The sequence below is a fragment of the Misgurnus anguillicaudatus genome, chromosome 13, assembly GCF_027580225.2.
Source record: "Misgurnus anguillicaudatus chromosome 13, ASM2758022v2, whole genome shotgun sequence".
NCBI lineage: Eukaryota > Metazoa > Chordata > Actinopteri > Cypriniformes > Cobitidae > Misgurnus > Misgurnus anguillicaudatus.
Window position 1 is genome coordinate 25,863,590 of NC_073349.2, and position 13,744 is coordinate 25,877,333.

General features: G+C 36.3%; 2 protein-coding genes across 4 annotated transcripts; one reads left to right on the top strand and one right to left on the bottom strand.

Moving 5' to 3' along the window:
• The first annotated feature begins 415 nt into the window (after positions 1-415).
• Positions 416-7,105, top strand: pmelb (premelanosome protein b). 3 transcript variants are annotated; one of them, XM_055188434.2, is made up of 11 exons: positions 416-607; positions 1,644-1,745; positions 2,543-2,689; positions 2,950-3,090; positions 3,177-3,338; positions 4,120-4,479; positions 4,566-4,700; positions 4,782-4,887; positions 5,867-6,072; positions 6,209-6,302; positions 6,576-7,105. In XM_055188434.2, the coding sequence occupies exons 1-11, from the start codon at positions 553-555 to the stop codon at positions 6,706-6,708; spliced, it is 1,641 nt and encodes a 546-aa protein (XP_055044409.2). In that variant the 5' UTR covers positions 416-552; the 3' UTR covers positions 6,709-7,105. The 3 variants fall into 3 exon arrangements, with proteins under 3 accessions (XP_055044409.2, XP_055044408.2, XP_055044407.2); XM_055188433.2 differs by having other exon boundaries at positions 418-607; positions 4,560-4,700; positions 6,212-6,302; XM_055188432.2 differs by having other exon boundaries at positions 477-607; positions 4,560-4,700.
• Positions 7,106-7,347: 242 nt separating this feature from the next.
• Positions 7,348-10,722, bottom strand: tuba1c (tubulin, alpha 1c). The gene is made up of 4 exons (XM_055188437.2): positions 10,567-10,722; positions 8,844-9,066; positions 8,617-8,765; positions 7,348-8,540 (listed from the first exon to the last, which is right to left on the bottom strand). The coding sequence occupies exons 1-4, from the start codon at positions 10,567-10,569 to the stop codon at positions 7,560-7,562; spliced, it is 1,356 nt and encodes a 451-aa protein (XP_055044412.1). The 5' UTR covers positions 10,570-10,722; the 3' UTR covers positions 7,348-7,559.
• Between the last annotated feature and the right edge of the window lie 3,022 nt (positions 10,723-13,744).

The window sequence follows — 13,744 nt, forward strand, 5'->3', positions numbered from 1 at the left end:
AACAAGTAGGAAAACGATCTACCACCTTTAGACACTTTTCTCCAAGTGAGATGCTTTGTTTTATGTGTTACCAATTGAAGTAAGTAAAGCAGCTTTAGTTGAATTAGCTTAAGTTTTATTTAATATTTTTATAAGTTATAGCAAGTCCTTTCTAGTCAAGAAAGTTTAAATTAATTGTAATTTCAAATTTTAAAAATGTAAAAACATTTTTTAAAATTTTAAAAAATGAATTTTTACAGTGTACCTTTCTAAAGGGTACTGACCCAGTGACAGCCAGGGACCTTTTTTTACCTGTTTTCTGACAGTAGTGTTTTAAACTCTTAGAATTAAAAGTTTTTTTACATGTTAAATCCAGAAAATAACTTATAATATATTTTAAATAATATATTTAACTTATTTATCTCCAAAGAATGCTGGACATTTGAAAATGTAAGGGTACTGTGTGTGCCTGCGGGGGTCTTATGGGTTGGGTGTGGCTAAACATTCAGAGATGTAGGACTTATAAAGAGAGATGCTCCTCTAGCACTGAAGCATTAAGGTGCTGGCAACAAAATGAAGCTACTATCAAGACTTATACTATTGACTTGTTTTTCTGTGACCCTGACAAGTAAGTAAACATACATGTTATTTATGTGTTATTTATTGCCTTTGTTACTGGGGTTATAATGTCGATGCCAATGACCACAGTGATCACTAATTTAATTTATAGTAATATATTTCAGGTCATTATTGTCTGCATTGAAAATATTAGTAGTCAAAGTCAAGCCCAGAAGTATTGGTGTGTGCATTCGTTTTTTATTTTCACATCATACCCATAATCTAGGACTTGACTGCACTCTTAAAAATGAACATTCTTCACAGTAATGCCATAGAACCATTTTTGGTTTCTATAGGTACCTTTCAGTCAATGGTTTTTCAAATAATCATTTCTTTCGTACTTTTTTCAGAATCTAAAGAACCTTTATTGAAACAGAAAGGTATTTTGGATCTTACAGGTTCTTTATGGAACCATTCAGCCAAAAAAGGTTCTTCTATGGCAGTGGTTCTAAAACTAGGGGGTTCCAAGTTTGGTTCCGAGGGGGTGGGGTAGTTTTATTATGTTTTATAAAAGATTAATTCTTAAACAACAGGAAAAATAAGGCTACTACCCAACAGCATTACACTGTATAATTTTATTCAAATTCTAAGTTTAAGATTGTTTTATGTCATGAATTTTCTTTTGGGGGGATGTGAAGGGATGCACCCTATACTCAAGAGGGAGGGGGTGTGCGGGGCATACGGCTAAAAGTTTGAGAACCACTTTTCTATGGCCTTGTGAAACACTTTTATTTTTAAGAGTTTGAAGTACATTAAATGTTTCTTATGATCCAAAATGTAAGCGCTCCATTAATCTATTATAAACATGGCTGTGTGCTCTAATCACAAAGTAAAACCCTCCCTTACGCAGTTAAGTATGGTCACATGTGCAGCTAAACCATCACATGCGCAGGATTTGGGGTAAAACTGTAGAAAATCTGCCAAATACTTCATCCGGTCACATTCCTCTGACTCTGTCTTTTTACCAATATCTTTTCATCTTGTTAATAAAATTTAAAGAGACATTTAACCCTTTGAAAATTAATATTGTTTTCTGTTTCTATAAGGACATGTTGACAGAAGCAACTCAAATTCATATCACGCGTGGAATACAAAACGGTTTCCTGTGTGGAAACATGGAGATCCACGCTACAGAAACACCTGGACAGGTAAAAGCCAAAAATATAGGCTTGATCTCACAGATAAGGCTTAGCTAAGACCAGGGATAGGCCTTAGTTAAATTAAGCTTAGTTTAAATATAAACATGCCTTTATAGAAATCAAGGGCACTGGCATATTTTAAGATCTGTCAGTTCAAGTTATTTTCAGTTGAGACACCTCAAACGTGTTTTTTAATTTAGGACTAGCATAAATGGACACTACACTTTTTTTGAAATAGGCTCATTTTTCAGCTCCCCTAGAGTTAAACATTAAATATTTGTGAAAATCCATTTATCTGATTTCCGGGTCTGGCAGTACCACTTTTAGCATAGCTTAGCATAATCCATTGAATCTGATTAGACCATTAGCATCGCGCTCAAAAATAACCAAAGACTTTCGATATTTTATTTTACCTATTTAAAACTTGACTCTACATCGTGTACTAAGACCGACGGAAAAATAAATTTTTGCAATTTTTTACTTTCATTCTGGCGTAATAATCAAGGACATTGCTGCCAAACCATGGCTGCAGGAGGCGCACTGATATTACGCGGTGCCCGGGCGCTGCATAATATCATTTTTAATGCAATGCTAATGGTCTAATCAGATTTAATGGATTGTGCTAAGCTATGCTAAAAGTGATACAGCCAGACTCGGAGATCAGCTGAATGGATTTCAAAATAAAAGCATCAAATGTTTAAGTCTAGGGGAGCTGGAAAATGAGCCTGTTTTCAAAAAAGTGGAGTGTCCCATTAAGTTTTTCTGTAAAACCAGGGGATAATGTCTTCTTACACTAACGTCTGCAGGTGGAGAACTAAAGTTTAATGTTGGTAATGACGCACCAACTTTGACCGGTGCCAAAATTACCTTCACAATTGACATTGTATTCCCACACAACCAAAGACTCCTACCTGATGGACAAGTAGTTTGGGCCGAGAACTGCACAGTCAACGGTATGTTCTGCAATCGAGCCTAAACCTTCCACAAATGTGAATTTAATGTTTTTTCTATTCACAACAAATGCAAAGGAAGTATACTTAAGTATTTACCACAGTAAAAAATCCAAAAACAAAGTCTAATAATTGTTAAAATAAAGCCTACAATTTACTATAGTTTACTATGGTAAATACTACAAGTATTGTTTCAATGTAAAAATATAAAATTCTAGCAAAAGAATGGCTTTATTACCCTTTTAATCCTTTAACTGTGATAGGCACACAGTTTCATGAGGGACAACCTGTACATCCTGAGGAGAACTTGAATATAGATGCAGGAAACACTGTGTTGCCAAATCCTCCACTGCACAGCCAAAGGGACAAGAAACCACCTTACGTCTTTGTATGGAAAACCTGGGGTAGGGAACAAACACTTACATTGACATGTGAACTTTATGTTATTTGGTTTTGACTCACCTGACAATCTTTTATTATTTGCGTTCAGGGAAGTACTGGCAGGTGTGCGATGGGCCTTCATCATCACTGACTATCGGCACTGATGATGTCCCTCTTGGCTCTTATGTGATGGATATTGTCATTTATCACTACAGGAAGAGAGATAAATTCATTCCTATTGGATATGCATCCACACAGTTCAGTATCACAGGTGAGCGTTTGATATTGATAAGGGGACATGCATATCAGGGTCATTATATCTGTATTAAATTAATTAAAACAATAATATATTAAAATGAGGATGTCCAAAATTATAAAATGAGATTAGTTTAAACAATGTTGGTTTTGGAAAAATTTTCATGTTTTTTTTATAAAAATATTAGGGCCGGGCAAAGATTATCACGATTATTCGCATGCAAAATAAAAGTTATTTTTTGCATAAAAATGTATACATGTATATTTAAATACACTCACATACATACATGCATACATACATACATTTCAGAATTTTTTTATTTATATATAATTTTTAAACATTTATTTATCATATAGAATATATATATATATATATATAGACATGTAAATGATTCTTAAATACATACATGAATGTGTGTGTATTTATATATACATAATAATTACATACAGCACACACTTATATATTATGCTAAAAATGACTTTTATTTTGTATGCGATTAATCGCGATTCTTCTTTGCCCGGCACTAAAAAAAAATATGTATTTATTGACTATAAAAAATTAAATTTAACCAGTATTACAAAATTTTTCTATTTACGTTTTTTTTTTATTAAATATAAGTATTTATTTTATATGCATACAAATGTATAAATGTCTTTATATCTAAATTATATAAATATATATACCTTTTTTCAAACATTACATAACAAAAATGGCTTTAATTTGTTTGATTTATTAATATACATGAAATGGATTTTTGTTCAATAAATGTTTAATGTATTTTTGAATGTGTTTCTAGACCAGATTCCCTTCGAGGTGTCCCTGACGCAGGTGAATGACAAAGACGAAAAGGACCAGAAATTCATCCAGAACAGAGCTGTGGCCTTCAGCATCACCCTTCATGACCCCAGCCAATACCTGAGCCAATCAGACGTGACATTTAACTGGGACTTTGGGGACGGCAGTGGAACGGTAATCTCCAGAGCACTCACCACCACGCACACATATGTTACATCCGGTGCCTTCAAGCCTCGAGTTGTCATTCAAGCAGCCATACCGGATACATCCTGTGCACCAAAGCAGCCAACTGAATCCAATCCTACTGCAAGTGTCAATGCTGCAGATGAGATACATGAAACATGGACTACAGCAACGACATGTAAGTTGCAATTTAGATTTAGAACTTAGATTGAATCTATGTTTGAAAAACGAATCAAATTAAATTGTAATGATCGTCAGTCACAGATACTGAGATGATATTGGAGAAAGACTCCGTTGAAGACCAAGCCTATGTAACAATAACAAAGCGTCAGGTGCCGGACACAGACAACTGTGTGATTTACCGCTATGGATCTTTCTCAACTGAGATTGAAATAATTGGTGAGATTTCATTCATGCCTTTTATTTTAAATGATGTATCAGGGATCTTATTTAATGAATGATGTATGTTCATATCCTCAGAGGGCATTGAGAGTGTTCAGATTGTCCAAGTGTCTGTAGCTGATGGTTTGGAGCTGATGGAGATGAAACGCAATGTTGTTGATTTTATCGTCACCTGCCAAGGAAGGTGAGGAAAGTCTGGCATCTCCTTAGGGTTTCTCCATTTGACCTGAACAAAGTTGGCCTTTTCATTAATAAGTCAAAATGTGTGATATTTTTTACATAAACTTGACCCAATTTAGTCATGAGGGTCTATGGGGTCCGTTATGTTTTAGTGTCTGCCCTAATGATAATGACACTCATATTTTGTTTTTATAAACAATTTTATAATTTTTCATTTTATTATAATTAGATTTTAATTCATAAATTTTAATTTAATGTAATACAAATTCTGTACTTAACACTGACAGAAATAAAAGTACAACAGCTGTCATTGGGACGGTAGCCTTTAAAGGAAAACACCACAGTTTTTCAATAAATTACAATGTTCTTACCTCAACTTAGACAAAATAATACATACCTATCTTTTTTCAATGCGTGCACTTCATCTTTGCACGGCCCATCGTGAAAGTATTAGCATTTAGCCTAGCCCCATTCATTCCTTAGGATCCAAACAGGGATGAATTTAGAAGCCACCAAACACTTCCATGTTTTCCCTATTTAAAGACTCTTACATGAGTAGTTATACAATATGGTGTCACAAAATAAATGCCGATTTTTTAAGCGGACAAAAAATTAGAACTATATTGTATGGCGGAAGAGCACTTAGTTTGCAGCACTTCGACCATGGTGCGCAGTAACATCATCACTTCCCCTCTCATGTAACAGTCTTTAAATGGAAAACATGGAAGTGTTTGGTGGCTTCTAAATGTATCTCTGTTTGGATCCCAAGGAATGAATGTGGCTAGGCTAAATGCTAATTCGTTCATGATGTGCTGTGCAAAGATTAAGTGCACTCATTGAAAAATATAGGTATGTATTAATTTGTCTAAGTTGAGGTAAGAACATAGTAAAATATTGAAAAACTATGGTGTTTTCCTTCAAAAAGGTTGTAGCTGGAACCACAAGATTGAATCTAACGTAACTTAGTACATCTTTCTATTTAGTCTTCCCACTGAAGTGTGCACTGTGGTGTCAGACGCAGACTGTAATGTGCCAGTTATGACAATCTGCAATGCTGTGAGTCCTTCCCCGGACTGTCAACTCATCCTCAGACACTCTTTTAATGACTCTGGGATCTTCTGCATCAATGTGTCTATGGCCAATGATGTCAGCCTGGCTCGCACAAATACCAGGATTAATATTAACATAGGTACGTTTGTTGAAAAGTATGAATTTGTGTATACAAAAGGATGTTTTTTGTTCCTATTCAATACGAACCATTACTATAGCACATGAAAGATTCATCTTTATTCAAATGACTTCTTTTACTGCTTTGCTATATTCAGCAGGTTCCAGATTTCCATCTTCAGGTGTGATTGCTGTGATGTTGGGAATCCTGACTGTCGCATCAGTGCTGGGATCTGTGGCCTTTGCATATATGTACATAATTTTAAACAAATTCAAGAATTTATTTTAATGTATCAGATAGAGTTATATGGATATTTAGCCATTAGTGGAATGAAAATGATGTTTTTGTTACACATTAAACTATACAGTCAATGATATATCCTTATACCCTTAGAATAATATTATTCGTGTTTTGGCTGGTTTGACCGGTAAATTATTCAAACTGTTTTCTTAAGGGTTTTTAAGACTTAATCAGTAAGTAAAGTAGCGTGAACATTAACTAACCTAATTTTTCCACTTTTCCAGGCGTCTTAAAGGGTATCATAAGCTGACCGAGGACCCAGCCGTGTGCCAGTCTAACAGTGCCAGCTCTGTGTCAGCTCTGTTCTGGAGTCTGTTAAACCAGCAGACACTGGGTCAGAAACGAGGAGTGGTGTAAAATTTACTTTTACTTTAAAATGAAGTTCCTTAGTCTAAAAATTGAGAAATGTTGTTAGTGTCATTTTTATGTACAAATACTTTTTTTGTACTTTTCATGCTGGTTTATTGGATTTTGTATTTTTATATATGTGTTTGACCCTAATTTTTTTAATCTAGAAAGACCGGCATGTGCCTCAAATTTTTTAATTTTTAGAAACTTGAAAACCAGAGTGTCATTTGGGTTAATGGTTGACACAGAAAACTAAGACCCCTAAAACCCTGCTCATGAATTTGTGCATGCATTGAATAAATATTACAGAATATTTTACTGCATTCTGTTTTATTATTCAATTATTATTAAAACTCCTGTATTGTGTTATGTGCAAGTTTACAATAAAAAATCTTATATTATAGTGTTTGATAGTAAGACTTTATTCATTAAAATTAAGTATATTTCCATCCTCCTGTGCACCTCCACAGAAAACCCATACTGACCTTAATACTGTCTGCTGTGTGACCACTAATCTACTTTCCTTCATCCTGGTTAAGAGTGGTTAAAATGTAAAAGTAAGCAGATTACCTCTTCTTGTGAATACCAAGAATTCCTTCAAGCAAAGACCTGATTTCAAAGATTTAAAAAAAATGGCACACAGAAACGTTTTTAACATCACCATCAATTTATTCCATCACAATTCATAATTTGGCAAGCAAATTCCACAAATAATAATCATACTGGCCATAACAACGCAACAACAACAGATCAAGAGTTTGTCTCTAATATTTAAGAGTAGACTTTACACTTAATACCTTATGTATATCGTGTGTAAATTAGCGGTCTACCGTGTACCCGTCAGACATTTACTCAACATTTTAATATTCCTCTCCTTCCTCCTCTCCTTCACCCTCAATTGAATCGACACCAACCTCCTCATAATCTTTCTCCAGGGCAGCCATGTCCTCTCTGGCCTCTGAGAACTCTCCCTCCTCCATACCCTCACCCACATACCAGTGAACAAAAGCACGCTTGGCGTACATCAGATCAAACTTATGATCCAGACGAGCCCAGGCCTCAGCAATAGCTGTGGTGTTGCTCAGCATGCACACGGCCCTCTGAACTTTAGCCAGATCACCACCAGGAACCACAGTGGGTGGCTGATAGTTGATACCAACCTTGAAACCAGTGGGGCACCAGTCCACAAACTGGATGGTGCGCTTGGTCTTAATGGTGGCAATTGCAGCGTTCACATCTTTGGGCACCACGTCGCCACGGTACAGCAAACAGCAAGCCATGTACTTGCCGTGACGTGGGTCGCATTTCACCATCTGATTGGCTGGCTCGAAGCAAGCGTTGGTGATTTCAGCAACAGAGAGCTGCTCATGATAAGCCTTCTCTGCTGAGATCACTGGCGCGTATGTAGCCAATGGGAAGTGAATACGAGGATAGGGCACCAAGTTGGTCTGGAACTCGGTAAGATCGACATTGAGGGCACCATCAAACCTGAGAGAGGCTGTGATGGAGGACACAATTTGGCTGATCAACCTGTTAAGGTTGGTGTAAGTAGGACGCTCGATATCGAGATTCCTACGGCAGATATCATAAATGGCCTCATTGTCTACCATGAAGGCACAGTCAGAGTGCTCTAGTGTGGTGTGGGTGGTCAGAATGGAGTTGTAGGGCTCGACCACAGCAGTAGAGACCTGAGGGGCCGGGTAGATGGAGAACTCTAATTTGGACTTCTTGCCATAGTCAACAGAGAGGCGCTCCATCAGCAGAGAGGTGAAGCCAGAACCGGTTCCACCACCAAAGCTGTGGAAGACCAAGAAACCTTGGAGGCCTGTGCACTGGTCAGCCTGCAAAAGAAATAGTTTTGTTCAGAAACATAATACTTATTGTATTATTGTATAGTATGTGGCTACTGCTACCTACCAGTTTGCGAATCCTGTCCAGTACCAGATCAATGATTTCTTTACCGATGGTGTAGTGGCCACGAGCGTAGTTATTAGCAGCATCTTCCTTTCCTGTGATGAGCTGCTCGGGGTGAAACAGCTGACGGTAAGTTCCAGTGCGAACCTCATCTAGACAGACAGATCATAAATATTTTAAATAGAGCCATAATTTATGAAATTATATAAAATAATGTGTCCGCCTCTTACCAATGACAGTGGGCTCCAGATCTACAAACACAGCTCTGGGTACGTGCTTTCCTGCTCCAGTCTCACTGAAAAAGGTGTTGAAGGAATCATCACCTCCACCAATGGTCTTGTCACTGGGCATCTGGCCATCCGGCTGAATGCCATGCTCAAGACAATAGAGCTCCCAGCATGCATTGCCGATCTGGACACCAGCCTGACCAACGTGGATGGAGATGCACTCACGCTATATAAAAGAAAATGTAAAATAATAATATAATTAAATGCTTTGACAGTTCTCAAAGATGCTCACAAAGACACCCCTACAGTTTCTTCTGTATTGACACCTGCCCACATTTATTAGTTCAGGCCAAACAAAAGGAATACTACTGAAATAAAAAATGTGCTTCAAAGGCCTTCTTTTTTAATGATGAATGCACTGTAATAAAATGCTTCATATTTATTTTTAATCCAGGCATACAAAATGTGAACAAATCCTTGTAGGTCACCAAAAAAGAAGAACAAAGAAGCCAGTTCTCTTTATTCAGGGAACGCAGCGGAACAGGCACATGCCCCACCCATACAGCACCAGCTTACCAGACCGTGTCTTACTACTAGACATTAAAAACGAACAATAAAATCGTTGACAGGCTTCCTCCTCTACTTAATCCTCATATATTTATCTTTTCAGTTTTTTTCATCTCAATGGCATATGAATTTCAAAAAAAGAATCTTTTGTAATACATTTTATATTACATAACAGATATATAATCTCAACAAAATAATACAATGCATGAAAGAGTTTAATGTAAATTGCACTGGAGACAATAACAGCTGTAACTGTGAACAGGAATAGAAATGCAGTAATTTGCTGCAGGCCAGACATGAGCTTCTGCGGGCAGCTGCAGTCCCCACCCAGTTTACTCCCACTGCGCATGGGAGGAGGGGAGGATGCAAATCTCAAGAAAATTCTCGCTCAATCTCTGATGTCGACGGAATCGTGACAAATCTTTGCATTTATCTTTAATTTATGTCATGCATTTTTGTTTGTAAGCATCATTTGTTGTAATACATCCTGATTTATAACTAACGTTACGTTGTTAATGCTAACGTAAAATAACGCAGATCACATAAATAAGTAATTCACTGTTTTTTTTTATATTGAGTCGATATAAAAATAAAACATTTCAATGCACATCTAAAAATTGTCATTGAGTTATGTGAAATTGTTTCGGAGATGCATGTGCAGAACAGGTGTATTGACTGCTAAGGATTTTATACGTGTAAAATGTATTAGTATCACCAATTATTAATCACACAGACAAAATACTTTATGGAAAACGAAAAGTCACGTTGATCTTAACGATATTTGCCAAATAACGCGTAATAACCTTTTTCCCATGGCACCGTTATGAATGGATGGATGGATGAATGGATGGATGCGCGTAGTCTATTTTCCATTTGTAAATGCATTGAAAATCTAAAACCTTTTTAAACATAAACCGTTTGACCAAAAAATAAATAAATTCCATATTTAAAATTAAGAATCCGTGCACGGCGTCACGTCGCGCGCTTTTCCTCCATTTTAAGGAGAGGGCGCGCGCTGAACGACAAAGATAAAGGTTTCAAGCCGCTTTGAAAAAGAGCGAAAGAGGATTAAACCGCATGCAAATTTATAGGTGAAATAACTGTAGCGGTATTATTATAATGTCTTTAGCCTTTAAAAATAAAATAAAAAAATACTCACCATTGTTCTGGAGGGGATGAAGCGATGTGGCGAGAATCAAGTGGCAGCAAATTTCTTTATTGTTGTGAATACTGAATGTATTCCGCTTAAGATTGAGGCACTCTGTTGAGGGGGAGGAGCCAGCCTCTGACGTCAGAATACGGAAGGGATCAACTGTAGTGGAGATTAAATTGCCACAACCAGTCGGTACTAACCGATATAAATCAGTAGAATGCAAATGTTAGATTGCTTTAACGATTGATGCATCCGTTGTTTTGTTGCTGCTATTCGTATGTGCCAGAGATTAAAGAAATATTACCGATGCTCAAATAATTACCCATCTTCAAACGTGCATGCCAGCAGAAGATTATAGTGGTGTGTAGTGTTAATGGTGTTTCCAGTGTCTCATGATTTTGAAATACATTTGGAAATCTGAGGAGCATTTTCATAGATAAGGTATAATACCATAGATAGGTTTAAGAGATATTTCATGTAAAAGGAAATTTGAGCAGTGATAACATCAAAGAAAGGAGTGCATTTATTTTTTGGTTAATGTTTAAGGCTATTTCTACCAGGCCATTTCTACCATTGCTTGTTTGATGCAACCTAATTCAGTGAAGTAAATTAAGAAATATTGTATATTACTAGTATTTATAGATTTTATTTTACCACATAAAAAAAAACATTTTTTGTGAGTGCACTTTAATATGTAAAATAGCTGAATGTAAATGCAGTCGCACGGTAGATGCTATCAGACAGGGCTCAGTGTTTCATGGTACCAAAACCCTCCCACTGTCCTGTTTGCTCCCTCTCCTCCCTCTGTGTCCTAGATTTTGTTGGAATGATGTCATCTTATCACGTGATTCTCTCTCTCTCTCTCTCTCTCTCTCTCTCTCTCTCTCTCTCTCTCTCTCTCTCTCTCTCTCTCTCTCTCTCTCTTTCTCTCTCTCTCTCTCTCTCTCTCTCTCTCTTTCTCTCTCTCTCTCTCTCTCTCTCTCTCCTGTCAGTGTCAGGGAGCTTTTTACATTTATCACTGCTTCCTTTCCACAAACTGTCAGGCTAAAACATACCCATGAATGCACATTCCAAAGGGTCTGAATGTCTCAACACAATGGTTAGCTTTAGCCTACACGTTTCAGCTATCTTTGGTATTTAAGGCCGTTTGGTTTCCCATTTTGATTTTAACTCAAACAATCAGTTAAGGCTTTAAGTGTATAATCTCATGTATGTGATTTTGCCCATCCATTTCATAGAACGTTACATCAAATTTTAAAAAGTTAAAGAGACAGTTATTAATGTTAGGTGTGCATTTTGGTTATCGGGAAATGATGGATATGTCACCACCCAAACAAGCATTCCACTGGAAGTGTCAGATTGGCTGGACCTCTGCAGGGAATTCTCACAGCTGTCGCTATGAGAATAGGTTGGGTGGGTCAGAGCTGTGTGCAGTTGCCATCGGTGAGCAAACGTTGGACGTAAACCTCTGCTATCCACTGTGTGTACTAATGTCAGTCTTTAACTCATAGTAGATGACTCATGGTTTTAAATGACATGCTTGCAGTCGTCTGTGACTGCATTCTGACTGATTTTGTTGTTAGGGTAAAAAAAACAAGATTTTAGTTGAATCCCTGTCTGCCTGTACCTTTTTGAAATTAACAAGTACACTTACAGCTTGTGCATTTTCACCAGTCCCTTTTAAAAATGAGATTATGCCAATAAATAACTCAACCTCTCATTGGCTATTTGCCAAATGCAGGATATAGTTAAGTATAGCATTATCAGAATTATTATCTTCCTCTCCGTTAGCATGAATTTAAATATAATTTAACATACATGTGGAGGAAGGGGGTTGGTATATGTGGTTTACGGGGACATGAATAGTGTATAATGACTTGTTTATAATGCAATAAACATGGTTTACACTTCCCGTGTCCCAGTAAACAGAACGGCTTAAAAACATACTAAATGGTACTTTTTCATAAATGAAAGACTGCCAACAGTCAGGTTTTTGTGATGGTTGTGGTTAGGGACTGGGGTATAAGAATAGAATATACAGTTTATAAAGTATAAAAAACCATTGCGTCTGTGTGTGTGTGTGTGTGTGTGTGTGTGTGTGTGTGTGTGTGTGTGTGTGTGTGTGTGTGTGTGTGTGTGTGTGTGTGTGTGTGTGTGTGTGTGTGTGTGTGTGTGTGTGATATTGATTTTTAGTTTTTGACTTAATGAGTTGTGCACAGCAGTATTGGCAAAATTGGAGAGTATGCATATAAAGCAACAGAAAATCTCTTTCAGAGTCAGCTACTTGATGGATATGAAAGTGAAACTACAAAATGATATGACCAAATGTACTGCCAGTTAAAATTAGTTAGCCTATATACAGTATATATACAAAATGTATGTTTTGTTTAAACAAGAACAAAAGAAAATATACAAAATGTATGTTTATAATAAAAGAAAGTGTGTTAAAGGTGTAAGCTGTATGCAGGCTTATTATTATTTTCACTATTGATGTTAGCAACAAGCCTATTAAGAGTAAACTAAATAGAAGAAAAATTAGTAAAAGGGCGAGAGTAAATTGATAATATTTCGATCAGGTATTTTGAAAGTGTGACAGTCCGTAATGTTTTTTGCATGGATCAGTGTTTCTGGTAAACCAAATGTTTTATATGATCCCTTTTTTGGCTCAATCTTACTGATGATATAATCCATAATAACAGCATTAAATAGCTATATAGAGTATTTATTCTTAATTATACTCAAATATGCTTGTAAAGCAAAATGTACGTTAACAGAAACAAAGAAAGTATATAGCCATGCCTAAAAATTAACATGGCATCTCTGAGTCAAGGCCATACACCCTGGTGTAGCTCAGACAATATATTAATGTTATAAATATATAATATAAGAATACACTGTACTATATAAACATCCTATTCTGAATACATTAATTTTATTATGTACTGCTTTTACTGGTATTATGTGACTACAACAGATCTTATTACTAGAAACCTCTATTGACTTTTTAATAAAACTCATAAAGATTATTGTAATTGCCTATACATGTGGCCTAACAGTGATTGCATCATATCAGTAATTCAAAGCTATATTTTATAAATATTAAATACATGATGCTATAAATAGGCAAACCCAGGTACCAGGCTTGTGAGCACCTGTCTTTATAAGATCTTGGATGACAGAATAC

Excerpts from the sequence above, each read along its gene's own strand:
- pmelb (XM_055188432.2), top strand. The coding sequence starts at position 553 with ATGAAGCTACTATCAAGACTTATACTATTGACTTGTTTTTCTGTGACC. Across the intron at positions 608-1,643 it reads TTTTTCTGTGACCCTGACAA|GACATGTTGACAGAAGCAAC; the intron begins GTAAGTAAACAT and ends TGTTTCTATAAG. Across the intron at positions 6,303-6,575 it reads TCTGTGGCCTTTGCATATAT|GCGTCTTAAAGGGTATCATA; the intron begins GTACATAATTTT and ends CCACTTTTCCAG.
- tuba1c (XM_055188437.2), bottom strand. Across the intron at positions 8,766-8,843 it reads TCTGGAGCCCACTGTCATTG|ATGAGGTTCGCACTGGAACT; the intron begins GTAAGAGGCGGA and ends CTGTCTGTCTAG. Across the intron at positions 8,541-8,616 it reads TGGACAGGATTCGCAAACTG|GCTGACCAGTGCACAGGCCT; the intron begins GTAGGTAGCAGT and ends TTTCTTTTGCAG.